Here is a 21,991-nt window from a genome sequence, read left to right on the forward strand (position 1 = left end):
TCATCATAGGAGTTTTATAAGCAAATACTTCTTTGTAAGAGCAAAAATTCTCCGAAGTGTCGAATTGTATTTGAACACTCCCTCCTCTTGAAAGATTCCCTAAATTTTGCATTAAATATATATTAAGAGGTATTATGGACACACGAGAAGAGATTGGATTTTTGGTCATGATATATATAAATTTTCGAATATAATTAAATTATTATTTTTTGTTTCTTACAACTAATATTTTTTGTTTTCTACAACTAATTAATTTTTTTTTATATTTAAAAATAATTTTAAATCTGTAAAATATGTTAGCTGAGAGAGGATGTCAAAGTTGCAATTCAGGTCAAGCAACATAAATTGAGTCTCTGATTTTGGGCTATGGAAACCAGAAGTTGTTCAGACCTCAACATTGGGCCAAATGAAAACACGGTCCAGTCCAGAATTCATCTCACTTGAGCAACAATCATCTGACGAAAACAGATGAAGTGTCTCCCAAACTAGTATGGAAAAGCTATGTGCAATCGAGTTGTCGAGACCGCAAAAGGAATCAAAGCACTCATGGTAGATTAGAGGATGGCACTTGTCTTTCTCATCTAAGGTTTTATGAAATAGCTAGGGTTTAAATGGATTGTGTATAAAAAGAGAACATGAGTCTAGTCGATGACCATAAAACCAAAATGAATTTCATCTTGGCCTTTTGTGTTCATCTACATATCTGAGTTTGATTTCTGATTTAGCACATTCGTTAAATTTCTTCACATTACGTTTTAAGAGGCCCTTATCTTGAATTACTTTCCATATGCATCTACGTTCATTTGCTTTGTACCAAATACTTTTGGTTTTGTCCTTAGTTCAGATAATAGTGAGGCGGGTTTGTTGACTAATCAAGCCCTACTTGCCTCGGATTTTGTAATCCCATTACTTTAAATCAATAAAGTAAGCTTTCAACCAAAAAACTCATGGTAGGGTATTTTCAATTCAACCTTTTGTGTCAGTTCAATTGAATCTTGTTATATCAAAATTAACGTTATTGGTTCAACCTATTAATCAAAAAATGTTATATATATATATATATTCTGTAGTTTAGTTTTTACTTTTTATTCAATATGGGCTGTTCTTTACAAACAAATAGGAAGCACATTACTCCCGATATGTGACCCAATCCCATGCCACATGTTCCTGTCAGAAAGTTCCAAGAAGCATCCACAAAGCAGCGATTGCCTTGTTTGTGGGATGATAGCCGGGGACAAAGCTGATTTCTTTAGAGTTGATACACAGTGGAAGGAGCACATGATTTTGATTTGATATAGAATTCAAAAATTTAAACTCAAGAACAATTTTCTTATTGTTTTAAAAAATACCTTAAAACTAAAGCTCTCCGTCTCTAAACTCTTGTAAAGCTATGTCTTTGACATCTTTTTATATAGAACTTATTATTTTTAATATATCTAAATAACACATAAATATATTATAAAAGTAAGATTGTCTTTAACTTGTATCTCAAATTTTCTTTTAATCCAAGATTTGATGTCATGCATTTCCACTTATCCCAATATTTTATTATATTAAAAAAACGAAGAGAGAAAGAGAGAGTTGAGAATCATGCCACTCTCGAACATGTGTTGTAGAATTGAAATTCAACGAAAATAAAATGTAAAAATAATTCCAAAAACACATATTTTTTATTAGGAATTCTTTAAACAATTTTGTACATACATATCGATTTTTAGTCTACCCGCTTTGCTTAGCTAAACACATTTTAATTAAATTTTTTCAATTCATTCAACTATGAAACTTCAAAATCTTTTGTATTATTCTCTGAGAATTACAATGTCAAAAACTCTAACTACCAACATTAGATAATACCAAAACATATATCAAATAATCTTCTTTTACTATCTAATATATAATTTATATATTTTTGTATCACCAAATATTCTAATTTGTGATCTAATAATATTTTTAATGTTATCACGCCAAATAAATATGTGAAAATATTCTACAACAGCACGTTTTTACACTTTTTTATTCTTTTGAAGTATATATTACACACCATCCTCTATATATAACACGGTATACACGAACAAAAATTTCATCCATGCAATAACCTATCAAGCTTTCCATTTCTTGAGTTACAATCTCTCTTTTTCATTATGCTTTACAACTCAAATTTATTAACTTTTACTCATAACATTCATCATACATCGCATCAAAATATTATTTTAATGTCCCCAAAATCAACTTACTATCAAACTAAGGGCATGATTAACCCCGGTTTCTTAGTCGGGGTTCTTAACTCATGATTTAACATTTTTTTGGTTTTTTTTTACAACTTTCGGATAAGAGACGACTCTTATATCTTTTATTTAAGAGACAGTTCTTAGTTTTTTTTAGTCAAAAACTAAGAAAAGTTAAGAACCGTCTTTTAGCCGATGCTAAGAACCCCAGATAAAAGACTAGGGTTAATGATGGTCTAACATTTGTTACCGCTTTAAGGGCAACTTCTTCATTCAGTAAAGCTATGGTTTTGGAAACGGAGATAATTTCTTCTTGTTCCGCATATGTTACAGCAAAGTCACGGGAATAACAGAATTGGAGATAGGTTAATGATTATGTAAACCTCTTAAAGAAACAGCTGTCGAGAGCTAAAGTTGGATCCAGATTGGTGTAGTTTGTCGTGTATTGGATTAAATTCCACATCCAATACTTCAACGCATTTTTGTCATAACTTTTGCTTTGCTTTTTTTTTTTGAACGAAAAAAAAAACTTTCAGTGAAACTAATTTTTTTTTTGCGTTCTTAAGTCTTATAACCAAATTTAATATACAGCTAGTTAACTCAAAATTTCACCAAGAATTAAAATTTATGCTAGGTAAACTATAATTTATGTTGGTTGATGTCTAACAAATAAAAAAGGAATTGACATGAAAAATCAGAGAATCCAAGGAAGCCTATTGGGTTTGCAACTATGTTTGGTGGGTACGTGATCAATTGGGATTGAGCGGACACCGTGATATACTTTTACACGATGCTTTTGTCGGCTCAAGTCTTACATTTACTGTTTTATTTTATTTTTGTCAAAGAAGAATAGAGCATTTGACTGTTTTGTTTAATTTTTACATTGTTTATTATTGTAAGAACAATGAGTACTATTTTTATTTCAAATTTCAAAATTTTAGTTTGTTTATGAGTCAAATAAAGTTTATTAATAATGACATTGTGCATAGTGAACTTTGAACATTAACTAGAAATTCCACATAACAATAATTGATCTAACGAAAAATAAATAGGGAGATACAAATTTATATAATTTGATGGTACGAATTAAAAATAGCAATATATATTTAGATTATTAATTAACTAGAAAACATGAATCTAAAAACTATAAATATCAATCTTTGGGAAAAAGAGCACTACATTGATGAATTCCAAGGGGAGTTCACCCGGATTTCGAAAAAAAAAAATATTAAAATAATAAAAATCAGTGAACCTGTCTCTTGGGAGTTCACTCCAGTGAACCCGGATCGTCACTGTAGCGTGGGTCCCACGACACGTGGCGGCCCGCGATTGGTCCTATTAATAATAATTTTTTTTTTTTTAAAACAAAAATTAAACATAAAAAAAAAATAATAATAAAAAATGCTTTGTGAATCCCTTCCATGGGGTTCACTAATGCTGATGGTCTAACACAAGTTGGGTGTAATAGTTTAACAACGTGCCATTTGTATATATTTGTTTTAACTAGATTGTATAGTAGTTAGGTCATTTTCCAATATCATTCAAAGTGATTTTTTATTATTATTGTTTTTTCATTAACCTTAGTGTATCTCAGTCCAAATATATAAATGAACAGTAAAAAGAAGTTAATATCCATATGAATGTCTACGAAGATGTGACTTAATTTTGTATAACAGGTGAATTGAACATGAAACAAACATGTTGGCGTCTCAAACCTGTTTTTTTACCATTCGACCACAAAACCACAAACTTTTGTTGTTGCTTTTAATATTTAATAATACAGTATCGAAAAATGTATAATTTGAAACAATGGCGATTCCGTAGAGATAATCTAGCTAGTTGGGAATATATTTAAGTGGCTATTTTGTTGGATTTAAAATTGTAATAGTGCCGGTTAATTAATATAATAGTATATTATTTTCTAAAAACAGTGTATAATCTGACTCATGAACTGGCCTGTAATAGGCAATCCTAAACTTTGATATGATTGGCACCAAAAATTTCTGAACTTATGATATTTAGGTAATCAGATTCTCACTCTTTCTTAATGATTTTGGTTTTTTTTTTCGTAATCATAAGAGCACCATTATCGCATTGGGTTTCTTATTTTGTTTTTTTAAGAAGGAACTAACTGCGGGCCGCCACATGTTAGTGGGGTTCGCAAACAACACTAAAGACACACCAAATACATCTCCTATTTCGTTACTTCTGCATACGTTTTTTAAAAATTATGCGGGATCCATACCTTAAAACCTTTGTTTATATAGGGCGACAAATGTGCTCTACGTATTTTTCTACATGCTAAGTATATATACCAATTCACGTTTTCGTATATGGAAATTCGTTTTAGTGTTACGAATGAAAAGTTAATTCTATAGTTTACGTATTTCTCATATGTATTACCAAAGATAACTTTCAAAAAGAAAAGAATTCTTGATATGAAAACCAAAACAAATATGTAATACGAGAGAGAGAAAAAATAGCATAAGATATTATATTTCAAAAACAAAATAGATTTTAAGAAGAAAATACATTTCAAAAGTAGGCCTATTCAAAAGTTTCTTTTTTTTTTAGAATAATATATTTCAACAGTTGATGAAGGAGAAATTAAAATTCTCCCGTCTATATGTAAATCTGAACCACACTCTTGTTTTTTCCCTCCTTTAGCGCCTTTCTGTGGATGAACAAAAGGCAGCCAGGTTCAATGAACCTGTAAGTTCTACGTTCTTGTTTTATTATTAACATCATCATTCTTCATCAGCCGTATAAGCATGCTCATCAATATTCTAGTATATACCATAGATCTATGATTCTTTATGCATATACCTAACTACACGAATCATTTTATTTCTTGAATTTCTTATTACAATTAGAAATGTAATTTATTAATCTTTAAAATTTCCAGCGACTTATATGTACACTAAGCTGTGAAACTGCAGACAAACTGGGCTGAGAAAGAGAGAACTATCTATGGCTTCTTTGGCAACTCATCACTTCATCACTTCGTCACCGTTATGATCATGGTATGTTTCTTTTGTTCAACTATGTTTCTTTGTTCAACTCATCTTTTAAATGTGATGAGTAAAGTAAAAACGTTTTAGCTGCAATTCCCATTAGTTTCGCTGGAACAATATTTCAGATCTTATATTATGCTGACATTCTTTTTTACCATTCATACTACGTCGTCACAAATCACAATTATAAAGCTTCTTACAAAAAAATGTGTTTTTCTTTTCTTACAAAGCCAAATCTAAAATGCTCATTTTGCAAAAATGAATATTCATTTTACATTTATATTGTAGAAGTATTCATTTTGCTTTTATTACGGCGGAATAAACACTATTTTTTCTTACTATTTTAGTTCAAATTTTTAATTATGTATGGTCTGGATATATAAGACATGCCTGAATCTATAGGTAAACGTTTCATTTATTTTTAACTCCATGCAGGATCAGGCTCAAAAAACGGCGTAGAACCGAGTACAAACATTATCTCATCAAAATATACTCAAGCGAGAGGATTGATCAATATGAATATGATCTATAAGATGTTCGTGTTTGATAGAATAATATGAGTCGTGACTTCGTGTCCACGGCTTGAAACAAGAAAAAGAGTTCCCCTTTCAGAAACTTCAATCTCTTTATTAAGAGAGCACAATAAACAAAATTTATATGTATTGTCTTCTTGCATTCTCATTTTGATTTTCTGTTTTTTCTTGGACAATGGGTTAGTTGTTCACCTGTTTGTAACCTTTTTCTTAAAACTGAATTTTGTCGAGGCTTATATATATATATATATATATATATATCTTTTAATACATGTCAACAATGTGCAAAACTTATAACGATAAGCAAATGTATCCAGTTATCTAAGAACATATCCAAATGCAAGTTTTTAAACATGAATTTACAAAATAAAAATATTGATATATTTTTAATAAGGTTAATTTGAAAATACCTAACAATTATAATATACTTATTTTTCTTAATATCTATGTTGAAAATTTTAGAGCCCCATGACACATTTCACTCCTCTTGTCGAGAGCGTCAATTTCTTGCAGACTAAAAAAACTTGTTCACTGGCTCTATAATTATCACATAATCATTTTTGAGCTTTACTCGCACGATATCGCAGATGGCTTATCGAAAAAGATAAGTGTACTGTAGTCAAACTAATTTTTTAAACATTTCGTATATCACAGTATTACAAAACCATGAGATTTCTCAACATAAATATTTTATAACCAAAAATATAAGAAAATGAAATATCTTTAATTGAATGCATATATCAATTTATGAGAAATTCATCCAAAATATTTCAAATGAGATATTTTAAAATATTTTGGGGTGAATTTATCAACAATTAAGATATTCATTCAGTTTTTTTTTTTGTTTATTCGACTGGTCTAAAATATTGCTAAGTATTTATACGCATCCCATTTAAAAAACATTAAATATCATGTGTTGTTACATTGACATTTTATCCTTCAAAATTTACTATCTACTTTTCTCAATATTCAATTTTGCTTAGTCTGTTGCCAAGCCAACATCAACCAACTAACTGAACCCTGGATAACATTCCACTCTCATTAGCATTAGTAATCCATTTTCCTTATGCCTCAACAAATTGAGAGAGAGCTCAGAATGTGTAAACAATATGTTGTCCGTTGTATTTGAGCCTAGAATCCACATCTTCCCTTATAAGCTCATCTTATACTGGTTGAAATATAGTATCTAAACATTGAAGGTTGGATAATAAACCAGGCCATTGAAGTCTGAATTTAACATTGAGGTTAGAGATTATCTCCAAATATACTTTGCTTTCCTTTGACGGGTGACAAGAGAGGCGACACTGTAACTAGGTACGGTCCACTTTAACTAGATAAGAGAGGTGATCTTGTCAAGCTTTTTCATGTGGCAATTTTGTTTTTGAGAAGGATTAGCAACAAAATATTTATGAATTGTACTGCAACCAACAAGTTTTGTTGTATCAGAAGAAACAGTGAGAACCTTGTTGAGAATGCATTGCAAGAAACCTTTACATGTCTGGTTGAAACTTGAAATTGTTGTGTGATATGGACTCACATGACGTCTGTACCCACAGGATCCACAGAGAAATGAAGAGCTACTGATTTCTCTATAAACGGCTCGAACTGAGACCTCCACATCTGAAATTAAAAAGTGTCTCTATTCAATCTTGTATCATATAATATGAAGTGAGTTATAAAGGTTCAAGTTCAGAAAAGGTCTTTACATCTTTATACTCTCTGCCCTCAACGAAAATCTCCATGGCGTCAACTGCGGGAAGTGGCATAAGCAAGAGTGAGAAGGAGACTTAAGTGAGGAAAAAAAAACTGTTGCTAACTTTGGAAAAGTGATTACAGGAACGGAATCGAACTACTGCTGCATGCGTGAATTCCTCACTGCTTTTATTAAAGTTTGAACCTGAACATAAAATAATCAAATGGCTATTAGAATCAACTTGATGTTGGCTATATATAGATTTTATGAATGTCATTCTAAAGTATAGTTTATAGGTACCTTGAGTAGACTGGACAATTAATGATGGAAGAGATGAAGTTAGCTGCGCAAAAGAATCCGTTGCATCTTTAATGTTCTTCTCTGAAGCGTTCTTGGCAAAAGTAACCAGAAGAACAAACTCTTCTCCGTAGTTGTACTCCTGCAACAGGGAAGTAACTCGGTCTATTTACATAACTTGACACTAGAAAGCAGTAAAAATCTTGTCTCTAAAGCTGTGGATATGATTCATACCTCGCCCTTTCGGAATATCGAAAGGATGTCATCTTCAACCTCTGATTCATAGTCCACATTAGTTAGCCCCTGAAGCATTAAGGACGAGACATCTAAGTAGAGAAGAACAAGAAGAATAAGAAGGCGAGAAGACAGGGCTAACGAGAGGAATGGCGTTTTACATGTGGGAGGGCATACATGGCAGAATGGTGTTACATGTTCGTTGAGAACTTTCAAGAAGAGAGGGTTCTCATAGAACATCTCAAGGTCTTCCTTCCTCTGGAACCGCACAAAGAGAGCGTGTGTGAAGTCTCCACTGTTTTTATCACCAATGCTACCTGTGAGAGTAAAACTGAATCTATAAAGATTGTTTTTTTTTTTAAATTTATAAACACACAACACAAGAAGAGTACTCGGAGAGGCTCACCTACAGAGATAGCAACAATGCCTCTCATTTGGTACTGAGAAGTGTAAAGATAGTCAAGCATATCTTTTTCTTTCTCCTCAGACAACAAACTCTGTTTCGCTTTCAGTAAACACACATGCTCCACTACTTTCCTATAAGAGCAGTAGTTTGATACATAACTAAAGTCATAAACTTTTCTCAAGAACTTCACACAAGGAGCTTAAAAACAGAGATAACCTTGTCTGAATCGAATTGGAACTGGCGATTCGATCATCATCAGCAGCTGAAAATGCTACTCCTTGGTGCTTTGTTCGGGATTGATGCAGAAACACGCCTCCATTAGACCCAAATCCTTCAAATTTCAAGAATAAGAATCTTTAGGACACTAAAGGATTGTTTTTTTTTTTTTTTTTTTCATTAGTGAAACAGAGTCAATTTTGTCAAAATGTAGGTCGAAATTGACGCAATCCCGAGAGAGAAATAGAGATGATTTGAACTGAGGAAGATAGAGAATCGAAAACCCAGAAGGAAAAACCGAAACTTTACCTCTAGTGAGAAATGGGTGAGCCAAACGAGGGAGAGCCAAAGCTTGATGGATCATCTTTGAGTGTCGCAGTGTGTTTTGTTTTCTCTTTATCACTTGAATAAGAGCTAATAAGATTTATTTGGAGTTTGTGGTAGTTATAGTTTTGCAGTTTGACATGCAAAAATTATACAGCTCGGCATTCGGTTTATACGGTTTTTTGGGTTCTAAAAAAATGTCACCAAAGTAAACTGATCTAAATTTTGGTTTGGTTCGGAGTTTGGATTAGTCTGTTCAATTTTTGACTGTTATTGTTTATTCCGAATTAAACCGAAATTATTTTTTTTTTATCAAAACCGAAATTGTTTATATATTAGTTTATTTGGTTAATTTAGTAGAGAAAAAAACGGGTGTAAATTTCGGTTTATTCAGATTGTTTTGCTATGTTCCAAACCGATCGGTTAATTACCAAACTGAACCGAATTGAAAACCGATTAAATTTAAAAAAATTGCCGATCAGTTTATGTCTTCGACCGGAAGTTTAATAAAACAAAAATCAAAAATATATGCTTTCAAATTGTTTTTTGTTCTTAAAATTAAAATTCTTATTAAATATCTATAGTCCGAAAATATCTTAATTTGTTATGTCTAACACTGTTTTGTTCACGAGGACCAAAGACCACTTGCCAGTTCTTGCATGGTTATTCACATTATTTCTACTCGTACCTTCATCTCTCCTCCATATACAACAATCAAATATTCTTGCATCCCTAGTAAGACATGCAGATCAATCATATGTCGGTCCTTACGAGCAGACCCGGCCCGCTACGGAAGCATTAGAAGTGGCCGCGTAGGGGCTCAAGCCCTTTTCCAGTTTTTTAAGCTACTTCTATTTATTGATTATTTTTTTAAAAAAAATCACCTAGCTAAAACCTAGTTTTTGAATGGGGCCTCCAAAAGAGGTGGACCGGCGCCGCTTACGAGATCAACTCCAACCTGATCTTGGTGAATATCATAGAATGCGTCAGATTCTTCCCCATATGTACCCCATATCCTTTACCAAATTCTCTGTTATGAGAAAATGATTTTAATTTATCATCTAAATCAGTATATGGCACTTATCCTTCGCATAAGTGAGTCTTTGACACACATAATATTGTTATATTCTTTCAAAGTTGTATAATATCGTGATTAATCCTCCTTCTCGAGGTAGATTAACTACCTTTCATCATCATACCGGCCTTGTGACGTCAAACAAAACTTGTACATGAACATATTCCCTGTCCTAGGATTTCTCTAGATCAAAAGCAATTTCCCTCACCTCTATAATAATCTCACTGATTGCCATGATGTATGTCATTGTATAGTAGTTGACGATATGTTCTTGATATGCACCCACATCAATATATACTTCAAATAGTCTTCAGGGAAATACTCCAAAAAATTATATTAGCCATATAAATCTACTGTAATGCACAACAAGCAAACTTATTATTCAAGGGATCAAATCCTCATGGATCAAGGTCATGTAAAATTAAACTAAGACAATTGTGGTTGTAAATGTAAATGCAATGTAAACTTACAGATTAAAATCGGTTCTAAGAAAACACATATGACAAAATGATTACGAGACATAAAATGCAATGGTCACGTTTGTAAACCTCAAACTTAACTAGACTAAAATTTTCCCAAATATATATTAACCCCTACTTCCACATGTACAAAGACTAAGTTAGTACTAAAACCAATTCAAATGAAAAAATCTACAGATTATCCCCTATTATAACAAATAAATTTCAGTAATCCATGAATTCTGTTGAAAATCTAAAAATTAGTATTCAACAAATTTCCAGATATCTCAGACATGGAATTAGAGAAAACTCGGATCAACGACAAAGAATAGATAATCGTATAAAGAAAATAAAAATCGGGTTTAGAAATCTTTTCAAGAGGTAGAGTCAAAACTTCGTCTTTCTAAAAATAAAGGGCTCCACAAACTATTTTGAAAAGAAAAGTGTAGCCTAACAATAGCTGAAATTACGGTGAATATGTCAAAATTACACCATGGTCAGGAAGATTTCCTTTTTTTTTTTGAACCATAGGTCTGGAATTGATGGATCAAAAAAATAGATCGATCGATATGTGTGCATAATGTTTGGTCTCATTGTTTCTGGCCAATCCATAATTTCTCGATGTTTTTTCATGCATTGTATTGATCGATCTGAACTCCATTTGAGGTTGTTTTGTTCCAATCATTTCTCATCACGCCTCAAATTATATCCAAATGTTGTTTTAACATGAAAAGACTTTAACGTTACAAAAGACTCAAAAATGATTGAATACCGAAATTAGAACAACTTCAAACACACAACCCATAAGATGTTTCAACCATAAATCAATGATAATTCTCCATTTATTTAAAGTCATCATAACTTGTTCAAAGTCGTGCTCTTATTCAAATGTGAACTGAAATCTATATGTAAATGACACTACACATCTACACAATCACACACTTGCAACTGTATTGGTGTTTCCAAAATAAAATTCAACATGATTTGACGTTATGGATTAAGTGTTATCATGAATATCTTGTTCCTCTCACAGGAAAAATATTAAGGAATATGTGATAGCGTTAAAGGCGCTTTCTCTTCTTCCAGCGACATCTCCATGAACGCTTTATTAATTCGTCATCAAACTTTACAACATAAATATAGCACGTCACATTTTTTCCACCACCTGTAGAAAAACACCACTAGAGTTGTTAAGGAGTAAGTGGCTCTCAAAAACTTCTAAATAACTCTAAACACATCACAAAGAAACATAAAAGATTACTTTCTTTCATCCATAAATTTATTTTAATCTCACAAAGTCTCACCACAAGAAAATAAAATCCAGTCTTATTTCTTAGGTGTCAAAGACTATATCTGAAAAGAGTCTTAGTTAAGTTTGTATGTTGATGACAAAAAAAAACTATATATCTTAAAAAAAGAGCCGTAGGTTCAAAAAGAGAACCAAAAAGAACAAAATTGATCCAAACCATAACTGTAAACTGTTTTTTTTTAACTCATGTAATATATCAATAGACAAGGACACGTCTGTGCACAAGGGAAAATGCATCTTATAAACAATGGGGCATCCGCACTTGTAAAAATATTAAAAATCGAAAATTTTGTTGAAAACACTAAACTTTGTTAAATGACATGTTAAAAGTTAGTTTGTGCACCTTTAATAACCCGAGTTCTATTTTCATATATTTTCATATCTATTCTATTAAAACTGAACTACATTATTGAATTAACATTTAGGTAACTTTTAATTTACGATTTATGCTATTGTAATTTTTTGCATTTTCAGATTTTCAGTAAGGGTATTAACCTCAAATCAATCTAGTTAAATTAGTTATAAAATAATTAATTTATAATATTTTTCAATATCTTTTTAATTTTATTTGTAAACATATATTCTTTTTCAAATATAAAAGATCTTATAAAAATCTTCTTAGTATCTATTTTAAATTAAATAATTAACTTCAAAATTACTATCAAATATGATTATACATTTATTTATTACATTTTAATTAAAATGATAAATAAAAATAAAAATATTTATATGTTGAATAAATATAATTATATAATTAAGTTATTGTAAATTCTAAATATTTTGTGGATAATTGTGAGTTTTTCTATCAAACATACACAATATTTAGATCAATACGAGAATATTAAAAGTGGATTAGAAAATTTGGATTGTAAATAATATTCTTAAACTTTTACCAGTGTAAAACAGATTAGAATAGATTAATGTTTGTCAAAATTATTTCGCCCTTTTAAAATGCGGGTAAAATCTAATTTGTTATTAATTGTGCACCCAGTAAATATGTTCTCTAGATTCTTCCCTGGTCTGTAGATATGATAACATATTTCTGGTCAAACGCATATTAAGATTTATTATAAGAAGATAGAACAAATCTAACAAAACAAACATATAAATTCTCTTTCCATGTAATTTTTCTGGAAGTATTATTATTTTCTTGCTTTGACAATTATTATTCAATTATATTTTGATACGTAACCAAAAAAATCATTAGAGAGAATTTTGGTCAATTACATATTTGAAGCATGTGTGCATCTTAGCCCCTATATAATTCTTCTCCCATTCATCAACTGCCGCAACACTCTGATCTGAATTATTTCTCTCGCAGAGAAAAAAATCGGCTAGAGAATTTCTTCCGGCTTCCAAAAATGGTGAATCTACCAGATTCCCTATACGAAGACTACACTATATCCAGGGTGAATCTTCCCTCTGCTTTAGCCTCCACCGTCCCACCTTCACCGGACATAAGAATGATTATCAAGTGGGTCGATGATCTTCATAATAATATCCCATCCACCTTCGATTTCGCGCTGCAGAATCTCACCATTGTAAGCGCTAAAAATATTATATCCCCTGTTTTCTGTACTATATGATTTTAGTTTATTAATTTTTCTATTGATTACCTGTTTATTTTTTTACTATTATTTCTTTCTTCTATTGATTACCTGTTTTTTTTTTTTTTTTTGAACACATATTGATTACCTGTTTAGTTGCATCAATTAACATGCTTTGTGTTTTTAAGTCTGATAGACTACTTAATCTCTTGTGAAGGACTGTCACTATTTTCAGCGGGGTAAAATTTTGATATCTCCTTTGTTACTTGCTGCATAGGTTAACAAAATTATGCCAGTGTCCATCTTATATTGTATGATAATAAGGATATGACTAACAAAAATATCATCAAAATCTTTATCTCTCATTGTCACATTCATTTGTGACAATTTTGTTCATATCCATCTTATATTTGGTTGCCTGACATAAAATATTCTTGCTTTTAGTTAAATTTAGCCTTGATCATGCATACAAGAAACAAACAATTGTCATTACCTCTCTTTTGTTTGTATCCGTTTATTTTTTGACATTTTATCATTAGATCGGCTTTCAGAAAAAAAAAATATTTGGCTTTAGGAGATTTAGTGATATTTCTCATCATAAGACACAATCAATTCATATTCCTATTTTAATTGCACCCTTTAATTTTGATGATTATCAGCATCATACACGACTCTCAGAATTCTTGTGGGGTTTAAAGATCTTGCGGTTTTTTATCACAATTACAAACACTCATTTGTTATCCTCCTTTCATTTGTTTATATTTTATGATTATTGGCATTGTAGCGTTTGCTCGATTTTCGCAATTTTATGATTTGGAGATATAGTGTTTTCTTATGTTAAGCAACATTCAATTGTTAATTATTCTTCTTTTGTTTGCTCTTTTGTTCATGATATGATAAGCCAAAATCTTGTTCTTTTGTCTATTCTCTGTTTATGTGTATGTTTTATTTTCATAATTGCGATATAAAAATGTGTGTCAATAACCACCTCTCATATAGTTCCAAATTTCGATTTGTTTTTATGGATTGAGTTGCCACTTGATGTATTATAAGTTTTATCTTCAAATAAATGGTATGAAATTTGTTTTTCAAATTTACGGTAGATATAAATAATTGCCAAACATATTTTTAATGCAAGTATAGAAATATATCTCGGTAAGATTCGCATATATATATATATATATATATATATAAATAGAATTTCATGATTTGGAAAATTGGAAATTTTGAAATTTGACATTTTCTTTTATCTTTGGTTTTCTAGACCGCTCATTTACAATCTTTTTTGATATACATAATTTAACTATGCCTTTATTGTCCATTGGTGAAAATCATTTTACTTAAAAGTTAGTTTTCAAAAATTAGATTGTATTATTAATCCAAATAAGTAAATAATTAAAAACAATGAAAAATAGGAAACCAAATCTAAAAACACACTCTATTTTGCGTATGTATGACTAATGATTTGTCATATAAAATTATTTTCTTTATTTTTGGAATAGCTGAATTTCAAAGAGAGAATCTTCGCAATAATCCAAAATAATCTATTAACACCTTAGACAGAATTGACCACGACTATCACTCTCTTTTTATCTTATATTTACGAAATATCACAAAGTTATACTCTATCTGTATCATTTTAAGTGATGTTTAAGGTTTTTACATAAATATTAAGAAAATACAAAATCTTATGTAATTTATCTTGATCATATAAAATAACATTAAATACAACTAATTCAACCAAGACGAAAAAAATGTAGTATTTTGTAATTGGTCACAAGTTTCAAATGATTAAATTTTATCTAGAATTATGAAACAAAATAAAAATTGTTAAACATCACTTAGAACTTAGTGATACTGAGGGAGTATATTAGTAGGTGAGAATTTATATTGTTTTTGGAATGTCAGAAACTTATACTGTCACTATCTACCTTTTCTCCATGGCAGCATAGGAAAAATTTCGAGATCTTGCCTCGGCTTTTATGGAAATCTCATTTTACAGTGGCCATGCTGTTGCAGGTTCAGTACCTACCTACTAATTTGGTTTCACATATGACAAATGCTGATATATTTTGGCATTTTAAAACCTATTAGATTGATTAGACTTTCAAGATCTATCCATCTTTCGTTGTAGGCCCCTCGCTTTGTGATATTCACTTTGAATTTCATTCAATTTATGCAGGAGATCTTGAAAATCTACCCACACACTTCACGTCCAGTTTACTCACAGAACTGGATGCACCTTCGAGTGTACAACATTTTGCTTTTGTTCCAGGTTTTGTTTAGTCGCACATTTTTTCTGCTTTCTTCACTTAAGAACCATTTAAAATCCTAAGCCTTAATTGGCTCTGTGATGTTATCTTCTTTTTCCTGTTATAGTGCATAACTCATTACCCGGAGACAAGAAACTGCTTTCTTAAGGGTATGTTTTCCTCCTTCATTGAAACAAAAATTCTCTTTTTATTTGCTATATTATTTTATATCGTACTAGAGCATATTTATTGATGGTATTTCTTATAATATCCCACCAACTGAAAGAAAAAGAAAAACTGGAAAAGAAAGAAAATCGTTTCTTGTTTGAGAAACTTGAAAAAAGATCATGAGAAACGTTCAATATGTTTTGATAAGTGATTTAGTTTTATTATGTAAATATTGTAATATAAATAAATAATATTGATTTTCTATATGTAATATACTCTTTGAAGAGTATCAAGGAGATGCTCTTTGCACTGTCTAAGAAATATCTCATCTTATGTTGGTTGTTGCAGCTGATATGCAATACTATTTCTATACTTTGATGGACATTAATCTCACCGATACGCGTCTTGAATGCCTAAGGCTTGGTGCATTGGGTGTCATTGCTCACATGTTGAGTCCGGTACATACATATTCTAAACCATCCTCTTTTACAAAATATATATTTGTCACAAAAAGCTATTGAATTTACTTAGAACATCCCACTTCTCTTACAGCCTGTAGACCCAGCTGTTGTTTGTTACCTTGTGAACACAAGTTGTTTACAACATTGCACAAAAGCCATCGACATTGGCTCAACAGAATCAAAAACAGTAAGTTCCCTTCTCCTGCTGTAAATTAGACAAGAAGGAAAGCATTTTGAACTAACACTTCTTCAGATTGCTGTATTCATAATTAACAAGATTCTGTCCACTGGTGAGGGGCTTCAGTACTGCTGTGTCTTGCCTGATCGTTTTTTCTTCATAGACGGTCTCCTGAAAAGGCAGCTTATGTATCTTACCACCATGGCCAGACCTTGTCCCAGCTTGTTCAATCTTCTTGTTGGTTGCTACACCAGTCTCTCCTACAAGCCCAGGTTTTTTTGCTATATACACCTTTTGTATCTTTTTGAATTATTGGTTCTCAAGCAAACTTGATATTATATTCTGGTATGTATTAGGGCTCGAAGGGGACTAAGGCGTTACCTTCCTGACATGCTGTTCAACAACACCTTTGCTAGTTTACTTGCTGTAAGATTGAAACCTTCTATTTACTGTTTTTAGCTCTGCATGGGTTTGGTTAATGCAACAATAGTCAAGACTCAGAGTGTATTTGTCTTTTTGTTTGTTTTTTCTTTCAAAGGCGGACCCAGCAGCTGAGAGGAATCGTCGGGAGCTGATTAAGAATCTGGAAATGAAATGAAATGAAAACTCAGCCAGAAAAGAACAGGTTTACTAAGTAATAAACTGAAAAGACAAAAAGGTTATAAAAAACTCTATGTTGTTGTTTGGTTTCGTCTCTTCTTCAGATACCTCTCTTGATACTCCTTCATCATTGTTCTCTCTCTTTTGGGATACCTTTGAACCCTATTTTCAATGTTCTTTCTTTTCTCCTTTCAAGTATTTTATGTTTTATTTTCTCTCCAGAGGGAGGATGGATTTGCTTAGTTTGCATGATGATTGGTACTTACTTATATGATTGTTATTAACATTAATTTCACCTGCATGAAAAAAGGAGACATAAAATAAGTTAGGAAATGGTTAGTCTTTTTTTTTTTAAGAACAGGAAATGGTTAGTTAGATACAAATCTTCCTGTTCTTTTAGTCTCTTATATGAAGTTTGAGGAAGAGAGTAAGCATTTCTGATGTTAAGTTCTGGTTTTAGTTTGGGTTCAGCTTAGTTAGTTTTGACAGTAGGACTGAGACCTGAACGAAACGTGAGAGACCATTGAGATGGACTCACGTGTGGGGTTGAGGCCCAATAAATCGTCCCAAATCCCAATACTATTTTTAAATTAAAAAACATACTCCCAAAGTAAGATTTTCTAGAGTATGCACGCTTATTAAGAATTTAATAAATGTTTATAATTTAATTTATTTTTTACTTTATTATACACTTTCCAATAACTTTCCACCAATGAAATTTAATCAATTCAAATATTCTCAATTAATGTTTCTCAAAAGTATAAAAAAGTACCGTAACAATATAGAAAATCTATCTTTGTTGAACAAGAAAAAAACCTAAAACATCTTACTTTCGGGAACGGAGGTAGTATATAGAAATTAGATCTTTTATGTTTTTGACCTTTTTAACACGTTTTTGAACTTTATTTCTTGAGAAAAGTTTCAATGTATGTAAGAAAAATGATCAATTTCGACCCTAACAATTTTCCTCGTGTTAAATATGATCCGAAAAGGTGGTCAATACTAAGATCATCTCTAATGGACCTTCATTTTGAGAGAAAACTTCAAAAAAAAAAAAAAGACTTATCCAATGATACATCATTTAGAAGGAAAAAATGATGCACTATTGGAGAAGTTTTCCTTCAATTTTTAATGTTTTTCTTCATTTTGTTTTAAGCTTTGTAATTTATAAATTATTCGTTAAACTTTATATAATTTTGATCTATATCTTAAGAATTCAGTATTTGTTTTACACTTTAAAGAAATTATTAATACTTTCATAATATAATTATAAGTTTATATAAACCTTTGTATCTTTTTTAGAAATTAAAATTTATGTACATAATGAAGATTTAATTAAAATAAAATCATATTTGGGTAAAATTTGTAAGTTTTATAAAATAATAACCATTATTTGAGAATTAATTAAATAGTAATAACATAATATATTTTAAATTATTCTTTTTGAGAGAGAAAATGAAGAAAACCATTGGAGAAAAATGTAAACTTATTTTGAGTTTACCTCATTTTAAATAAAAAATGAGAGTAACCATTGAAGATATTCTAAGTAATAAAACTTCAAATCAGTTATAATTCAAAAAAATATTACGTGAACTTTTATAAATGTTACTAAATCTACATTGATTGTAGTATAAGTTAATATGCCTAAATCTACATTGACTGTAATAAAAATTAGTCAACTGTTGTTAGTAAAAAATATGATCCTTCCGATATTCAAACCCATACCATTGACACCCTACGAAAGAGGTATTTTAACCACTAGACAAAAAGAAAATTTTGAAATTTTATTACAAATTTGAAATTATCTATACTACTATACTTTTCACCTCTTTCATCTTATGTTCCTCTCACTAGAAAAATATTAAGGAGTATGTGGTAGCGTTAAAGGTGCTTTCTCTTCTTCCAGCGACATCGCCATGAACTCCTTGTTAATTTGTCATCAAATTTTACACCAGAAATATATATAGCACTTACTTCACATATCTCCACCACCTATAGAAAAACGCCACTAGACATGTTGAGGAGTAAGTCGGCTCCCAAAAACTTCTAGATAACTCTAAAAACATATCAAAGAAACAAAAAAATACTTTCTTTTCATCCATAAATTGTTTTTAATTTCACAAAATCTCACCACAAGGAAAATAAACCAGTTCTAGCTATTTCCTTAGGTGTCAAAGACTATATCTGAAAAAGAGAGTTGTAGGTTCAAAAAGAGAACCAAAAAACAAAAAAGACCTTAACCATAACTGTAAACTGATTTTAAACTCATATAATATATCAAAAGACCTCCTTACACATCTGTGTACAAGTAAAAATGCAGCGGCGGAACCGGCCATAAAGTTTAACAGGGTCAATTAATTAAGTTATGTGTTTTATATTAATTTTGAGCATATTTAACCGGGGTCAATGTAAATTATATTACAACATTTCACTAGTTTTTACATCATNAATTGGTATATATTATAATATATATGTGTCTATCAATTTTTAAAATAAAATAAGTTTATGTTATATTTTATTCATTGAATAGATTGTTTCAAACTTTCATATGTATTTGTATCTTCTTCTATATATATATTTTCGTATTATTATTTCATTATTAAAATCGTAACTATATATATATATAGATTAGTAAAATATTATTTTATCGTCATATTCAAAGATAATGTAACATTTCACAAAGTTAGAATTTTTTTAAGAAATTAAAATTTCCGCTTCATAGATTTTTATTATCTAGTAAATAATTAAACATTTAGTTTTTGTTTAATTTTTCAAATAAACTATATAGTTTAAAATTTGTTTTCATTGGTTTAAAGTAGTAAAGATTAATCATTGTTAGATAATCTGATTTTTTTTATTAAAAAAAATCTTTATAATTTTAAAAGTTAACATGGACAAATATTTATATAATTAACATATTGAGATATAGTATCACAACATTAAATTATATCTATTTAATTTATACTATCTATAAATCCAATGAATCATCTATTATTTAAATCCAATTATTGATAGCCCAATAAAAATTTCTAGTAGACCCAAAATTTAAATGATAAGATTAGAGATTAAATATAACATGACTATCTAGAAATAGGTCAATTAGGTCCATTTTTTAAAAAATCACACATGAATCAAGGTTGTGACTTCTGTTTTAATATATAAGATATCCAAAATTTTGTTGAAAACACTTGTTAAATGACATGTTGAAAGTTAGTTTGTGCACCTTTAATAACCCGAGTTCAGTTTTCATATACGTTTTTCTTATAAATTCTATAAAACTGAAGTACATTATTGAATTAACATTTAGTTAACATGTGATTTACGATTTATGCTATTGTAAATTTTTGCATTTTCAGATTTTCAGTAAGGGTAATAACCTCAAATCGATCTTGTTTTATAATATATTTAAATATATTTATAATTTATTTATAAACATAAATTATTTTTCAAATATAAAAATATCATATAAAAATCTTCTTGGTATCTATTTTAAAATAAGTATTAAATTCAAAATTACTATCAAATGTGATTATACATTTATTTATTACATATAATTAAATTATTTTAAATTCTAAATATTTTGTAGATAATTATGAGTTTTTCCATCAAACATACACAATATTTAAATCAATACAAGAATATTAAAAATGGATTATCCCATTTTGGTTGTAAAAAGATATTTTAAAAACTTTTTACCAATAAAAAATGGATAAATTTTTTAAAAATGGTTGCAAACAAAATATTGTGTATGTTTGGAAAGTGAGATTTTAAAATATTTGGAAAGTGAGATTTTCCAATATTTTATGGGATATCTATTATATTTGGAAAGTGAGATTTTTATTTTCATGATTTTTTCCTTATATTTCGGGCTCTCTATTTATCAATTTCCCATCTGCATTCTTTAGATTACAAATATATCGATTTTACAAAATAATATTATTTTGTAAATTAAAAACGAAAATCCATAATCCGCGTTTTGACGCAGGTGGTATTCTAGTTTCGTTTAAACATGTCTATGTGTATGATTTGGTCCGGCTATGTGTTGGTTCGTGGCTCTATTTAACGCAGCCAATCCGCGAAAAGAAAAATATACGTTAATGTGTTTGTCTAATTACCTATATCTCTCATTTCAGTCTCCTTCTACTCTTATCCTCTCGATTTGGGTTGTTTTCGAGTTAGGATTATGGTGTCGCAACTAACTTAGAGCTTAATGTTGAGATTGTACAAAATATTAAAAATTTAAAAATGCAACAACGTATGGAAGAGAATTATGATGTGGACCATCCATGTCCGGACATGAATAAATAATGCAACAAATACAACACCGTATGGAAGCTTGCGCATCAATTAAATTATCATAGTCCTCGCAACCATCTCTCTTCAAATAGGTTTCTTTTCTTCACTTATTTATTTGTTTGGTGTAGTTTCCTAACCTTCTATATGAGAAAACAAGACAAAAACAAACTACTACAAAGACAAAAATGATTCGGATTCGACTTATTTGCCTAATTGTTCTTCTCTTCACTCTCGTTTTTGTTTCCTCCAAAGCCACAAGAATCCATGCTGCTGAAACACCAAAAATTTTCTCCGGACCTTCTAGAGGAGACCGAGAGCTTCTCCACTCTTATAACACACGTCTAATTGGCTCCGGAGGATTCAAGCCGGAGAAGAGAAAGATTCCGACGGGGTCAAACCATTTACATAACAAGCGTTAAGGGTTTACCCTTTATAAAGTTTCATTTGAATCTTTTGTTTTGCTCTTTTCCCTTTTCTTGTTTTTAAACGGGGGAATATATGAAAATGCCTATATATACACTTATATGATGCATAAATACTCCCATAAAACATGGTGTATGAGTTTTTGAGATATATCTATCTATACTAATAAAGTAGAGATATTTCTCTCTCAGGTCACCACGTTAGCAAGGAGGGTGGGGGATTTTGCGCCACGTGTAAATTAAGACATCGACTGATTTTGTAATTTATTTGTGCTGGACCATT

General features: G+C 30.3%; 2 protein-coding genes and 1 long non-coding RNA gene across 5 annotated transcripts; 2 read left to right on the top strand and 1 right to left on the bottom strand.

The window, feature by feature from the left end:
• Window positions 1-4,782: 4,782 nt before the first annotated feature.
• On the top strand, window positions 4,783-5,999 carry LOC106333131. Of its 2 annotated transcripts, none has more exons than XR_001268289.1 (3): window positions 4,783-4,937; window positions 5,131-5,248; window positions 5,675-5,999. It is a non-coding gene; the product is annotated as an uncharacterized LOC106333131 (long non-coding RNA). The 2 variants fall into 2 exon arrangements; XR_001268288.1 differs by having other exon boundaries at window positions 4,798-4,937; window positions 5,165-5,248.
• Window positions 6,000-7,079: 1,080 nt separating this feature from the next.
• Window positions 7,080-9,039, bottom strand: LOC106332199. The gene is made up of 9 exons (XM_013770680.1): window positions 8,928-9,039; window positions 8,619-8,733; window positions 8,403-8,533; window positions 8,174-8,313; window positions 7,997-8,065; window positions 7,766-7,904; window positions 7,607-7,669; window positions 7,479-7,522; window positions 7,080-7,392 (listed from the first exon to the last, which is right to left on the bottom strand). The coding sequence occupies exons 1-9, from the start codon at window positions 8,980-8,982 to the stop codon at window positions 7,306-7,308; spliced, it is 843 nt and encodes a 280-aa protein (XP_013626134.1). The 5' UTR covers window positions 8,983-9,039; the 3' UTR covers window positions 7,080-7,305.
• Window positions 9,040-12,946: 3,907 nt separating this feature from the next.
• Window positions 12,947-17,010, top strand: LOC106334018 (cell differentiation protein RCD1 homolog). 2 transcript variants are annotated; one of them, XM_013772389.1, is made up of 10 exons: window positions 12,947-13,024; window positions 13,106-13,325; window positions 15,279-15,350; window positions 15,514-15,606; window positions 15,711-15,753; window positions 16,100-16,209; window positions 16,304-16,399; window positions 16,466-16,662; window positions 16,747-16,816; window positions 16,929-17,010. In XM_013772389.1, exons 2-10 carry the CDS (start codon window positions 13,146-13,148, stop codon window positions 16,986-16,988), a joined length of 921 nt encoding a protein of 306 aa, XP_013627843.1. In that variant the 5' UTR covers window positions 12,947-13,024; window positions 13,106-13,145; the 3' UTR covers window positions 16,989-17,010. The 2 variants fall into 2 exon arrangements, with proteins under 2 accessions (XP_013627843.1, XP_013627842.1); XM_013772388.1 differs by lacking the exon at window positions 12,947-13,024 and having other exon boundaries at window positions 13,072-13,325.
• Window positions 17,011-21,991: the final 4,981 nt, after the last annotated feature.

This window comes from Brassica oleracea, chromosome C3 (assembly GCF_000695525.1).
Source record: "Brassica oleracea var. oleracea cultivar TO1000 chromosome C3, BOL, whole genome shotgun sequence".
Lineage (NCBI taxonomy): Eukaryota > Viridiplantae > Streptophyta > Magnoliopsida > Brassicales > Brassicaceae > Brassica > Brassica oleracea.

Bases quoted from the DNA above. Each gene is read 5' to 3' on its own strand.
- LOC106332199 (XM_013770680.1), bottom strand. From the start codon at position 8,982: ATGATCCATCAAGCTTTGGCTCTCCCTCGTTTGGCTCACCCATTTCTC. The intron at 8,734-8,927 runs GTAAAGTTTCGG...TGAAATTTGAAG, and splicing joins TCACCCATTTCTCACTAGAG to GATTTGGGTCTAATGGAGGC. The intron at 8,314-8,402 runs GTGAGCCTCTCC...TTACTCTCACAG, and splicing joins CATTGTTGCTATCTCTGTAG to GTAGCATTGGTGATAAAAAC.
- LOC106334018 (XM_013772389.1), top strand. From the start codon at position 13,146: ATGGTGAATCTACCAGATTCCCTATACGAAGACTACACTATATCCAGG. The intron at 15,754-16,099 runs GTATGTTTTCCT...TGGTTGTTGCAG, and splicing joins AAGAAACTGCTTTCTTAAGG to CTGATATGCAATACTATTTC. The intron at 16,400-16,465 runs GTAAGTTCCCTT...ACACTTCTTCAG, and splicing joins GCTCAACAGAATCAAAAACA to ATTGCTGTATTCATAATTAA.